The sequence below is a fragment of the Rhyacophila brunnea genome, unplaced genomic scaffold (assembly GCF_057557595.1).
Source record: "Rhyacophila brunnea isolate RB1 unplaced genomic scaffold, BYU_Rbru_1.0 scaffold_19, whole genome shotgun sequence".
Classification (NCBI taxonomy): Eukaryota; Metazoa; Arthropoda; class Insecta; order Trichoptera; family Rhyacophilidae; genus Rhyacophila; species Rhyacophila brunnea.
In genome coordinates, this window is record NW_028232848.1 from 9,449,973 (window position 1) to 9,464,721 (window position 14,749).

General features: G+C 33.3%; 2 protein-coding genes across 2 annotated transcripts; both read left to right on the plus strand.

Annotated features, from left to right (window-relative positions):
• Positions 1–1,166: 1,166 nt before the first annotated feature.
• LOC147072712 (cuticle protein 7-like) lies at positions 1,167–3,294 on the plus strand. The gene is made up of 2 exons (XM_085945950.1): positions 1,167–1,178; positions 2,866–3,294. The coding sequence occupies exons 1-2, from the start codon at positions 1,167–1,169 to the stop codon at positions 3,292–3,294; spliced, it is 441 nt and encodes a 146-aa protein (XP_085802076.1).
• Positions 3,295–11,853: 8,559 nt separating this feature from the next.
• Positions 11,854–12,288, plus strand: LOC147072713 (cuticle protein 7-like; the record flags this gene model as incomplete). The annotated part of the gene is made up of 1 exon (XM_085945952.1): positions 11,854–12,288. A coding segment is annotated over one exon (435 nt), but the record flags the coding sequence as incomplete, so codon positions are not given.
• Between the last annotated feature and the right edge of the window lie 2,461 nt (positions 12,289–14,749).

Below are 14,749 nucleotides of genomic sequence, written 5' to 3' on the forward strand. Positions count from 1 at the left end.
AGGTTTGAAAAACAGGATATTACAGTTTTTATTCGTTTTCGAAGCATATGTATATAATATAGACGAAAAGAAATTAAGTATGACCAGTGACGTCATCAGGAAAAGTGCCGCCCTTAAGGCGATACCTCTACCTACCAGAGGCACCTAGCGGAAAAATACGAAGTTTACAATTTGAGACATTTCTTTGATAATTTACAATTTAAACCGTATTAATTGATAAATATGTATCTGAAAACATTTAAATGAATAATATTTTTTATTTTAAGTCAAAGATAAACTTACAATTGTATTTTTTTTTTAATAAACTGTGAATTTGTTAAAGCCGCGTTGACACGGTCCAAGTACGATCCAAGTAGACTTGGACAGGAATAATTAGTTTGAAGATGTCTCATCCAAGTGACAGCTTCATACTATTTATTCCTATCCAAGTGACAGCTCCATACTATTTATTCCTATCCAAGTTAACTTGGATGAGTAGGACGCGGTCCAAGTAGCTTGGATAGGAATAATTAGTATGAAGATGTCACATACGAGTGCACTTGGATAGGAATAAATAGTATGAAGCTGTCACTTGGATGAGACATCTTCATACTAATTATTCCTACCCAAGTCTACTTGGATCGTACTTGGACCGTGTCAACGCGGCTTTAAGGAACCCAACTCATTATTATATATATATTTTATGGTCATAATGTATTATTAAAATTTAGTTTATTAAGTTTTATATGTTTTGTCGTAGAGATTTTTGACGAATACCTAGTTTTAATATATTTTTTTAAATTTATTTTAAAAAACATCCACTTTTATAAAAATATAAATGTGTATAACTTGAATTTAGTAATAACATTGTAGTTTACTAAGCTTGTTTGAAGCATGAACTTGTTGTACTATACACCCTGTATCTTCATGATTAATTAAAGCGAAACTTGTCTTTGTACATACACTGTACAAATTTGAATAATAATTAAAATGTATTGAATCACAGTACTGTCACACGTAATGACATCTAACATAAAAAAAGCTTATCTGCCCAAGGCGACTGAAAGCTTAGATTTGCGACATAGCGATTATCATTGCTATAGTGGGAATTACTTTGGTATAAAAAGAGTTGTAAAAATTGTCAACGGTACAGTTTGTCTCAAACAGTAAATTATACATCAATCAAAATGGCTTTCAAAGTAAGTGACCAGTGAAATATATTATATGTAATCGAAAAGTTGTGACTAATTTTATTCAGAATTACATTTTTTATGGCTACCTGTTTAATTTAATTTAATAACAGCGATAGCCCACGACTTTGTTCTCGTAAAATACGAGAAGAAAAAGTAGACAAATTATGAGGTCGATATTTCTTATATTTTTCTATTAAACCTACCGATACCGATTTACTAAAACTACCGAGCTCTATGTACACTTTACAAAATATCTGTGGTACTACTAACAGAGTTCTATCATAATCTAAAAAGATCCGTCAAAAAAAAGACTATAGTGTTTTACAATAATTGTGGCTCAGTGGCGAAGGGTGGAGGTAGGCTGTTAAAATCCGATATAAATAGTGCATACTAAACGTATTAAACAGTTATACTATATTTGTTTTCATTGACTGAGACTACAATATTTACAGATTGTGTTGGTTTAGTTTTTAAAATTCAATTAAACTGCGAAAACTGAGCTATAATAAAATATTCGTCTATCTCTATAAAATATCTATAATTATGACATTAAATCATACATAATTTTGGATATTTTATAGATGGAATAATATTTTTAAATATTCAAGGTCAAAATGGAGATTTTCTAGTACTTATTTTCAAAGCATTAGCCTGGACATTCCTTAAACGTTGTAGATAATCTATTTATATAATTTTGAAGTCTCATTATCCTTTATATTTATTTTAGATATTTGATGACTGCATAAAGTATGTTAATTACATAAAATAGTATTCTTTTAAATCGATCTAATGTTTTAGCATACAGTCATATTTCAGTACATCCATGTGCAGTGGTGTTAAGATTTTTTATATTTATTAATTTTTGAACGCATAAAACCATTAGTAAAATTGTTGTAAGCATTATGTAGTGAAATATTTACGATAGAAAAATATATTTATAATCTCTGTGATCCCAAATTTGACAAGAATTAGGCATTTTATTATTTATAAAATGAGCACGATTAACACATTTGAAGATAATTCTAAAGATACTAATTATAATCTATGTCTTTGATTATTAAAATGTGGTGAAACATCTTACGAATAATGATTGTTTTATAATAATTATTGACCTAAGAATAAGGGAGTATTTTTTTTAAATACGCCATTTCTATTGGCATTTCCCAGTGGTTAAGCTACATAACATACGGCTACAAAATACAGCCATAAATAATTGACAAACGATAACTGAAGTAGGGAGTAAGATCATGTTAACGCGCGTGTATGAGCATGTACCGAACCGAAAAAAAGCGCTTTTTACGGTTAGATTCCCTCTAAAATTTAGCACAGTCATTACACATTACAACAAAATTATTGTAACTGTTACAATACATGCTTATACTTCGATACAATAATATGAAAAACTACCCTTGATAGCTGCCGATAGCGACCGATAGCAGTCGTCTGTATAGAATAGATGCGCAGAAATATACTAGTAAAATTACAATATTATTATTACCTATGACTAAAAAGACTGTAGCAATATTTTTAGCCATTATAAAATACAACGTATATAAATGTGAACAATATAACATACCTACCTACTTAGGTTTATACTGGGGAATAAACATTATAAAACACAGTTTACAATTCAAATTCCTTCTTCTGTTTAAGAATATTTTTGTACTATTCTAATGGTTTGTTTATTATCCAGGTCCTCGCTTTCGCTTGCTTCTTGGCCGCCGCTCAAGCTGGCATCCTGGCCCCAGTTGCCCACTATGCCGCCCCAGTCTACAAGGTTGCTGCCCCAGTAGCCCACTACGCCCCACACCACGAGGAATACGCGCCAGCCGAATACAACTTCGAATACTCCGTCCATGACGAGCACACCGGTGATATCAAGAGCCAGAAGGAAGTCCGTCACGGAGACCAAGTCCAAGGATCTTACTCCCTCATCGAAGCTGATGGATCCCGTCGTACTGTAGAATACACTGCTGATGATCATTCCGGATTCAACGCCGTCGTACACAATGAACCTGGACAGCATGCTGCCTACAAACCAATTGTCAAGGTTATCGCCCCAGTAGCTCACTATGCAGCCCCCGCCCACTATGCTGCCCCTGCTCACTCCTACTACCATTAAGAATACATCCCCTGTTAGCCCACTACGATGAACATCCTATTTTAATTAGATTTTAATAAATTATTGTTTTAATTAAAACTCATGACTTTTATTACTTACTAGCTGAAGTATCCAGCTTTGTTTCGTTGATTGATATTTTTTTGAGATGTTAGTTTCAAAGTCGGTAATATTCATATTCCGACATTTTGAGATAATCGCAAAAAATCGGCAAGCACAATTAGGACTACAAATAAAATATTTTCTTTTTTGAAAACTTAATATTAAATAAATAATTTAAAAAAGCGAATAGCAAATTAAATGTCTTTACCATGGAAGTCAGAAATAATGGGAACTGAAATACCTAAAGGGACCCGTAAACGAGTATCAAAAATTGCAGATTGCCGATACAATTGTCAAAAAAAATGTTGCAAGTATTGCCCATTGCTGGGCAATGTATGACCCGTCATCAGTGTCGGGCAAGTGAGGCTGATGTATTTTGTGCGTACACGTGACAACAGCGGCCGGCAATGAAGTTTCTGCACCATATCTCGTCCTAAATAATCACATAAACAAATCTAAAATAAAATAAGGATTTGGATCGGGTCCTACTTAAACGAACGCGAAACAATAAGTAATATAAACGAGAAATTAGTTATTGATGATTATTTATTTAAAAAATTGACTTTTAGTAGGTATACAATTAGTGCGAAGAAAAAGAAAGTAGATACAGTTATGAAGAAAGCAACACTGATTACTATTATACTGCCAGTCACTCTTCGACATTTGCCAACTGAAGAATGTGGCATAAACTTAAACACGTGTCAATAATACGTCATATTACGTCGAATACTGACAACTGCTCTCGGTTTATGCATTGACGCTCATTAATTAATATTGGTGTATTGAAGGTTGCAACACACACTATTGCACGTCCATAATGCGTGGTTCATTTTCGTAGTATACTTACTCACACATTCAAAACAATGCGTCAAAATGTAGTGTATTGGAATATCGCCTATCGGAAATGTATTTATTAATCTGTTTTGTGGTCTCTAACGTCATTATAATGAATAAAAAATATGTTTAAAATTAGTCATACATTATTATAAAGATGGCAGCTGATGAATAAAAGCGACTTTGCAATCAAATGGAGCTAAATTTGATATTTTATGGATATACATTCGATTAAAAGTACTAAGTAAGTATAATATTATACTAATTAGGGAAAATATTAAAAAAGGCCTCCAACTTAGAAACTAATTGCCTAATTTATACAATTAAATTTTCCATTATGAAAGTTACTGTAGGTAAATCTAGAGTTGACATGCAATAAATGTCAAAATGAACTAGTGTAGAACTGTAGAACTGACAGCAGTAAAAGTCAAACAAAAGAACAATTAAAATCGAATCCAAAATAACCAAACTTTGTCCAAAATACCTACTGATATTTTCTAATGATGGAATGATCCGATAAAAGTAAAATAATAACAAAAAATTGATATTAAGTGGATGTTTTTAAAATAAATTTTATTTTTGAGGTTTTGGATCTAATGACGGAATTCTGGCCTGAAAACAATTATTTATAATGAATTTCGGTATTGGTACCGATATTCTATATTATAAAATACCGAAATACCGGTACCTATTGATGTTTTCATTCGGCATTGCAATCCCTAATAAAAAAACACGGAGTTTCTTCAAAAAAAAAATCAGACATGGCTGCTTTCTGCAGAATGAAGATCATATAATTTTCATGTTTTGTAGAAAGCAGCAGCCATTAAAATACAAATATATCTTAAATAATTCATTTTATATCATTGAAAGTTCTATAAAAATCTATAGATAAAGAAGTTTTCCAAATGGTGTACGCGGTAAAATTAATGTGTACATTTGGTGTTTTTTGTATATTTGAATACATCTATTTCAATTATGGAGTTAACGTGTATCGATACACAATAAAAAATTGTATCGTACAACCACATAATTTTAAATAATAATAACAACGAAGATAAATAGCGCCGCAGGCGACTTTTTTTACTATTCGAGAGAATTTGTGATGTGTGTTTAAATCACTTATTTGGTCGATTCGCCACGCCGGGCCCTTCCTGAGTCCGGGCCCACAGGCTAGAGCCCAGTCAGCCCACCCTTTGTAGGGGGCCATGATCTTAGGTATATATTATAATATGTATCATTCAAAAACAAAAATAGTACATATTATTATACATTGTGTAGAATTAAATAACCACATGTAACACAAAGTGCTTATATCTCAGTTTGTGGTTTGCGTGGAATGTCTGCTTTCTGCATAACTACGCTCAATTGTAGATGGACGCTCTTCATTGTCTTTCATTAGTAACATTCAAAATTATTATAGAAATATTTGCACCGAATGGAGACAATCAATGAATAGAGATATTTCGACGATTCGGCGCCACCGGTTAAACGCCGGATAACTGGACAACTAGACAATATGTGGGCACCGCTTCACTTGAATGGATTTCGTGAAACAATTATATCTCAACACAATTTTATACAAGAAGTAGACATTCTAAAGTCTAATATAGTTTTCAGTGTTTTATGATAGCATTTGATATAATTTTTATATCGGGATGAGCAATAATTATTATGTTTAACACTGTTAAAATATAAAAATAATCAAAATTTAAACACCCACGGTGGCCACGCGGCATGGGTCCCAGGATCGAATCCTGGATTTGGCAAGTACACGTATTGTTTTTCAATTTGTGTGTGAGTCAGGGTATGGACGTAATAGGTTGAACAAGTGGCTGACATCCATTTATCGTAAAAAACAAAATATGTTAATACAAACCTCTACTATGTGGAGGCCCATATGATTTTATTAGGATCGGACATGGTAGAAAAAAATAAAAGTATAAAACTCACTCCCCTCACTGGAATTCAAAAATATGTGCAATTGGAACATTGTTAAATTTCCGTCGTAGCCAAAACCAAATTTCAAAGAAAACTGTAACCTAAAGATGGACCATGGTATCTAATATAACACCAAGATTGTATGAGCTTTCAAAATTCATTCAACACTATAGTTGCACTAATAATAATATGAAAATGTTGTTACTAATATAAGTTCTGCAAAACATACTTTTTGGTTTTGTTGACTCGCCAAACCTACTCGAAAGGGTGTGTTTCCACTGTCTATCACGATTTACGCGAAACCAACAGGGAACTCAAAAATAAATTCTTTTCTGTGGAAACCAAGCTTTGTACCATGTTAGGCGCTCTTCTTTAAATTGCAATATGTCTTTCTCCACCGTTGATCCTTTCTGTAATACATCTGTTTCGTTTAAACGCGCTATCTCCAAAATTTTGTATAATGGATATTAACCAAATTTAAATGTATATATTATATAATATTATAACTTATTTTTGTCTATAATTTTATTATTCCTCATTTTTACTTTCTCATTTTTTATTCTTGTTAGGCCTAACAATAAATTTTAATTTATAGATGGAAACTTTGTTGGTTGCAATATAATTTCACTATTATTTTTTAAACATAGTTTTGTATTCAAAATGTAATTGTTTGTTTCCTTAATAAATAAATAAATAAAAAATAAATATAATATGAAAATGCTAAAATCTTTATTGTAAGTCTTACGTTTTCGAGATTCAGTACACAAGTGCTAATGTGGTGACTGGTGGCAATATATTGCAGTAAAATGTTAGTGCAGTATGCACTGTTTTTATAATAGGTCAGAAACCTTCACCAACAGAATCCTAAAGAGCGGTTTCCCGATTGAATATAGACAAAATGAGTGATATTACTTAAATTTTCGAGAGAATAAAACGTAAACAAAATAAAACATTATTTTACGCCATAAATCTGAAATTTCTATTAATAGAGATAGAGAGGTTTCAGGTAGAAATATACAAAACATTTTTTCAAGATAATGGAACTTCGACATTGCAAATTCAAATTCCACCAAGTACCATGGCAGGGTCGATAGCAGGGCAGGGAACACAGAATTAATGGGAACTGAAATTCAAATTTCAAATTTATTTATTTTACTTATAATGAACATGACAAATTATAAATTTAAAGCGTTCACGACATGACATAACATAAGTGTTAATACAATAAGTAATACAATAAAATAAAAGTATATGGAAGCACACAGAGTGAACTTTGATAGACCCTATCTTAAAAACTTATAAAATAACATCCACCTGAATTCACTCTCACGTAAGTGGAATATATCAATTTCCGAAGAGATTTCATTAAACATGGTTATTGCCCTCCCAATTGGCATTACTAATGGCAGGTTAGTTCTGCACCTTGAGAGAACAAACAACGGATGCCCTCGATTCCTAAGGTTATAAGAGACACGCAAGCCAACACCAACAAGAATGGCAGAGTTCACATTTACGCCGCGTATAAGTCTGAAAAATATGTAGCTAAATAAAGATCCCTTCTAAATTTTAAGCTACAATATGTAAGCATACCTAAGAGAAAGTCAGTCGGATAGAGCCACGGATAATATCCATACAGCTGAAAGTAAAGAAGTCTCAAAAATTTCTTTTGGACTCTCTCCACCACATGGCCGTACTTCAACTGATGCGATGCCCAAACGATAGACACACTCTCAAGTCTGCTTCTTTGTGGGAGGGCAATAACTCTGTTCAACCAAATCGCTTCGGATGTTGATATATTCCATCTACGTGAGGATGAGTATAGGTGGACGTTATTTTATAAATTCTTAAAATAGGGTCTGCTTAACTCATCCGGTGTACTTTCTTGTACCTATATACTTAATATTTTTTGTATTTACACATTTATTATTTATACTGTAGAATATATTATAATTACAGTATTACATAATACTGTTTTAATAATATTTCTTTGTTTCTAAATGTCATGTTGTGAACGTCGTAAACTTATAATTTGTAATGTCCAAATATGTAAAATAAATTGAAATTGAAAATTGAATCTCTTTCCGGTAAAGCCGCGGTGACACGGTCCAAGTACCATCCAAGTACACTTGGATCGAGTGCCATCCAAGTGACAGCTTCATACTATTTATTCCTATCCAAGTGCACTCGTATGTGACATCTTCATACTAATTATTCCTATCCAAGCTACTTGTACCGCGTCCTACTCATCCAAGTTAACTTGGATAGGAATAAATAGTAAGAAGCTGTCACTTGGATGAGACATCTTCATACTAATTATTCCTATCCAAGTCTACTTGGATCATACTTGGACCGTGTCAACGCGGCTTAAGCAAACTCACGGCGAACTGCGCTACGGTGAAATGTTTTACGTACAATTTACATGTAACCCTTATGTTAATTACTCTATCGATCTAATCGAATATCTGTCGGGAGATATATGAACTAGTTAATTTATTAATGTTACGAGTCGCAAATTATTACTCTAATCTGGGTCTCAGATCCAAAATTGGTGATATACCGTGCTCTAGGTAGAGTGAAATTGTTTTTGCACACACAATGTGTCAATGTGAATAATAATTAAAACGTGCCAAATACTTACAGTAGTCAATGTTACGTGTAATGGACATTTAACGTAAAAAAGCTTATCTGCCGTAGGCGAATGAAAGCTTATATTTGCGACATAATGAATATCATTGATATAGTGGGAATTACTTTGGTATAAAAGAGTCATAAAAATTGTCAACGGTACAGTTTATCTCAAACAGTAAACCATACATCAATCAAAATGGCTTTCAAAGTAAGTGATTTAACAGTGAAATATATTATGTAAATATAGTGCGATCGAAAATTGTGACAGCATTATAAGTTTGATAGCTACATATTATCTACGAGTATCTAAATTAATTAATATTGTGTTTTAAAAGTGTGATTTAAAGATTTATATAAATTTAATAATTTCAATTAATTGAGTTAGCATTTACTTGGTAGAATTCCATTTTAAAAGAAATGAAAATATAATTAATACTAAATTCTACAGGTTTTTTAAAAAGGTTTTCGATAGCTATTTCGGTTGTAACACCATTATCACCATTCGGTTGTAACACATAGTCTTGATAATGGTGTTACAACCGAAATAGCTATAGACAAACCTTTTTAAAAAACCGGTAGGATTTAGTATTAATTATATTTTCATTTCTTTTAATAATTTCAACATAATATTATTAATTCACTATATTTGGCCCACAATGGCTGAGCGGTTTACGCGTCGGCATATATAATGTCGTATGTGCCAAGTTCAAATCCTGGATCTGGCAGATACACATATTGTTTTTATATATGTATTTGGAGTCAGACTATGGACCTAACATATGTCTATGTGGAGGCCTATTATAATCTTTTTGAGATCAGACATGGTCAAAAAAAAATATTTGATCCTAAGAGGATCATAATATTATGATGGGCCTTCACAGAGTGGAGGTTGTATCAACAGATTTTTTTACGACAAATGGATGTTTGCCACTTGTTCAAAACACTAGTTCGTTTTTTTTTTAATTAGGTACTATAAATAATTACAAGATAAAAAGAACTTTTTATATAGTAACGTTTATAACGTTGACTTGACTAGCACGATCAAAAAAATTGTACTTGATATAAATAATACTGAAATGTCAAAAAATAGTAACGCACGTATATATTAATGATATAGTTGCTAGGATGCCAGACACCTAGCAACCAATAATAGTGGATTGGATTACGGATTTCTACCGAAATAACTTTTCATATAAAACAGAATTAACTAAAAATGAATTCAATTCTACTTAAAGATGACTAAAAGTATTAAAAAAATGCACTGGCATCGTGTTCTGATATATTCTAAAAGTTTCAAATGTCTAGCTAGTCGGGAAGTTGGTTAAAAATCGATTGCAAGATTTGTACCGTATAAACAACCACCGGACAAATAAGAATACGACCTAATAAAAACGTTGTAATAACTACATGCTATATTATTCAAAATACAATTGGACTTAATTAGGTACGCTATAGTGAAAAACAAGCAATAGGTAGTAGCATATCAAGAAAGCACTTGTAAAAATTAACGAATTAAACACAAATATATAAAGGGGTATAATCTTGTACCATTCTTCTGTCCGAAACAATAGAGAGAAGATGAATTCGTATCAATTATTAAGCCTCTAAATGTAACGTTTTATACTGTATTTCGTGTAGCCGAGATACTGTCGTTTCCTGGTTTTGATGCTACGCATAAGTTCTCTGTCCTTTTCAATACGTCTAAGTATCACCCTGTCAGTCTATGAAATTTAGAGGGTACGTCTACTCTCCAACAAGAACTTCTTGGCTACGTGTTAACAACTAACTAGCTCCTCCCATTTTTAACCGCACTTCCATTATAAACTAACAAGCTCCTTCCATGTAGTCGACGACAGCGACTTTGGCTTGTGTCTAAATCTTCTTGATGGACAGTATACAGCCACATCTTGAAGGCTTGAATTCTTCGTGATATTCCCTAGTTTAACCTGCATACCTCCATGGTATAATTGCATATCTATCGAAATGACCAAATATTGGAAAAATGTAAGTGGTTTCGTTCGCTTTAAGCCTACTATACCCCAGAAATAGTGAACTACCTATAAAACTATTTAATTACCACGTTTTTATTAGCTCGTATTCTTGTTTGTCCGGTACAGATTTTTTCTTGTGTGTCCAGTATAATTTTTTTCTTGTTTGTCCAAGATTTGTATTGGACAATTGAAGATTTTTAACTCACTTCCCGACTAGCTAGACATTTGAAACTTTTAGAATACATCAGAACACGACGACAATGCATTCTTTCAATACTTTTAGCCATTTTTAAGCAGACTTGAATTCATTTTCAGTGTTAATTGTGTTTTGTATGGAAAGTTATTGTTGTTGGTTGCTAAGGGGGTTCTAGCAACTAAATTATTAATATATACGTGCGTTACTATGGAAATCAATATGAAATGTCAAAATGACATTTCAGTATTCTATATTTATTCAGTATTTCTATCAAGTACAATAAAAAAATTTCAATATTATATAGAATAAAATTGTCAAGTTTATATGATTCAACAGAAAATTTAAAAACGTGCTAAATAAAAAGTTCTTTTTATCTTGTAATTATTTTTCGTATAACTTACAAATTAGAGTATGAAGGCATTATTATTTCAATCTGACGGGACTATTTACCATTGCGCAGTAGTTTTAATGAAATAGTAATAAATATATTATAATGTCTGGTACATAAACTGAGTAGCGGTTTATAGAAAATAAACCAAAGAAATATTGTAATATTAATACTATCGACCGAAGATACTTGATGTATTTTGAATTTAAATTCTAATGGATTAAAGTTTTATACTGTTCCATTGAGTCGTTTTTTAGTATTATAGTTACAGTGACAGTTGTCAGTGTGTATTTACCTTTTGGCAAAAACCGGGTCGCAATAAAACGGCTCAAATGGAATAGTACAAAACTTAAATCCATTATAATTTAAATTATTATAACACGTAATTTTTTTCGATAATGAGTAAGTGACGAAATAAATAGTCTAGTTCGTCTTCTTAAAACTTATATGCCTGAGAGTTGTCATTCTGATGGTTTAAAATTCTTTTCCAGATCCTCGCTTTCGCTTGCTTCTTGGCCGCCGCTCAAGCCGGTATCATTGCCCCAGTTGCCCACTATGCTGCCCCAGTCTACAAGGTTGCCGCCCCGGTAGCCCACTATGCTCCACACCACGAGGAATACGCGCCAGCCGAATACAACTTCGAATACTCCGTCCATGACGAGCACACCGGAGACATCAAGAGCCAACACGAAACCCGTCACGGAGACGCCGTCCAAGGATCTTACTCCCTCATCGAAGCTGACGGATCCCGTCGTACTGTAGAATACACTGCTGATGATCATTCCGGATTCAACGCCGTCGTACACAACGAACCTGGACAGCATGCTGCCTACAAACCAATCGTCAAAGTTATCGCTCCAGTAGCTCACTATGCAGCCCCCGCCCACTATGCTGCCCCTGCTCACTCCTACTACCATTAAGAATACATCCCCTGTTAGCCCACTATGATGAATGCCCTATTTTAATTAGATTTTAATAAATTATTATTTCAATTAAAACATGAGCTTTATTCCTTAAAACACAATCTTCATAACATAGTTTGCTGTAATGTCATGATTAGGGATGGCAATAGCGAATGAATATATTATCAATACCGGTATTTCGGTATTTCTTATTGAATACCGGTATTCGTCAAAACATATTATACAATAACTATAACTAGTATAATCTATTTAAAACGCTATTTTATAGCAACCAAAAGTACCTACCTACATTTACTGTATTGACCTTGTATAATAGATCATAATATATTAGAAATGCCAATTGTTATAAATACAATAAGTTTGGGTACAAGAAAATCTCTCTCAAATTCAACGTTTGTTGGATGTACCTACTATCAATTTTGGATCAATAGTTATACCTAGAATAATTGGAAATATTTACCACGAATATTTTCTTTTTCGAAATATGTCAATTCATGGCGACAAGTATATTTAAGGGTTTTTATTTTAATATTATTTGGTGTTTTCAGTCAATATATTTGCGTTTTGGCTGCGTAAAACTTAAACAATAAATTAAATATACAATAATAGTACTAAGTAATGAAAAAATTACATTAAATTCATTTTCGAAAAACATAAACGTGTAATCTCAATAACGAAAATACCGGTTTTCTGGATTTTTGAAACCGGTATTTCGGCATCGATAAATAATTGAATACTGGTTTTTAAATACCGGTATAGCAATCCCTAGTTCTGATATCTATCAATGAATAAAATGCTGGTCAACACAAATTTGCTCTAATTGTAAAAAGAAGTCGCCTGCAGCATAGTTTTACATCAAGCATATAAAAATTGTATGTAGTCATGCGGGTTTCCAGCCATGATGATTGGGCGAATATTAAGATTGAAAACGAAATCAGTGGAGAGGAAAAAATTCGTCGCGGTGTAAGACAGGGATGTATATTGTCACCTTTGCTATTTAACATGTACTCGGAAGCTATTTTCAAGGAAGCCTTACAAGGTGAATCGGTGGGTATTATGGTTAATGGCAAACACATTAACAATATACGATATGCCGATGATACTGTGCTGATTGCTGATAGTTTAAATAGTTTACATCAATTGGTAGAAAAGGTTGATGAGGTCAGTAATTCTTATGGTATAAAAATGAACCTCAAGAAAACAAAACTATTACTAGTATCAAAAACAGCGACACCAGACACCAACACAAATTTTGGCATTAACAGCGAACCAATCGAACGTGTGACCCATTATAAATATTTAGGTACATGGGTCAATGAGAAATGGGACCAGTCTCAGGAAATAAAAACTAGAATTGAGATCGCAAGGAGCGCCTTTCTCAAAATGAGACGCCTCCTTAGCAATCGAGATCTTAACCTAGGTCTGAGACTGCGTATGGTACGTTGTTATGTGCTCTCAATTCTTTTCTATGGTATGGAAGTATGGACGCTAAACCAAGAGATGTCACGGAGACTTGAAGCTTTCGAGATGTGGCTGTATAGACGTATCCTCAAAATTCCTTGGACTGACCTGGTGACAAATGTTGAAGTTCTCAATCGAATGGGGAAGGACCGAGAAGTTCTACGTGGTATCAAAACCAGGAAACTACAATACCTCGGCCACATTATGAGAGGACAAAAATACAGCATTCCCCAACTCGTCATTCAAGGAAAGATCAATGGGAAGCGTAGCAGAGGACGGCGCCGCATTTCGTGGCTTAAGAACCTCCGTGATTGGGACGAGTGCAACTCCACCGAACTATTCCGGGTAGCAGACGACAAAGATAAGATCGCCTTGATGGTGGCCGACCTCCGCTAGGGGATGGCACAATAAGAAGAAGAGTCATGCGATTCTCAAGTCGGTTGATCCTCAGTTGGACCGGTCGGCCATTGCGACTTGGTGAAGGAAAATTTCTCAGCTTTTAAAAAGTTTGCGGCATTTTACGGTGAGAGAGAATGTCTTTCCTCATCGAGAATTGACCGTAATACATTATATCGAAGTAGGAATTACGCACACTCTAGTGCACGCCAACCAAGGTCTTGGGATGTTACTCATGGGACACTTTCGGCACAACTTTGAAGAGCGTCTAACTATCATTACACCACGGTATACGCCTGCACAACGGTGGTGGAAGGAAAAACAATGGACATGAACATGTAGACATTATGAGAGTCCTCATAGGTATAAGTCAATGCAGATAATATAATAAATTGTGCAAAACAGTAAATCTAAGTGATATATTTTCTAGTATAATATTTTTAAATCGTTTGAAGCAGTAGATAATATCTTTTGGAACCTGTAAAAAATATCTAAGATGAATGTGACAAATGTGTGCTAGATAAACCAATATTTGGGAATAGCTGAATTAGAATTTTATTTATAACCAAAATAAAAATTATTAATTAAAAAAAATATCTCA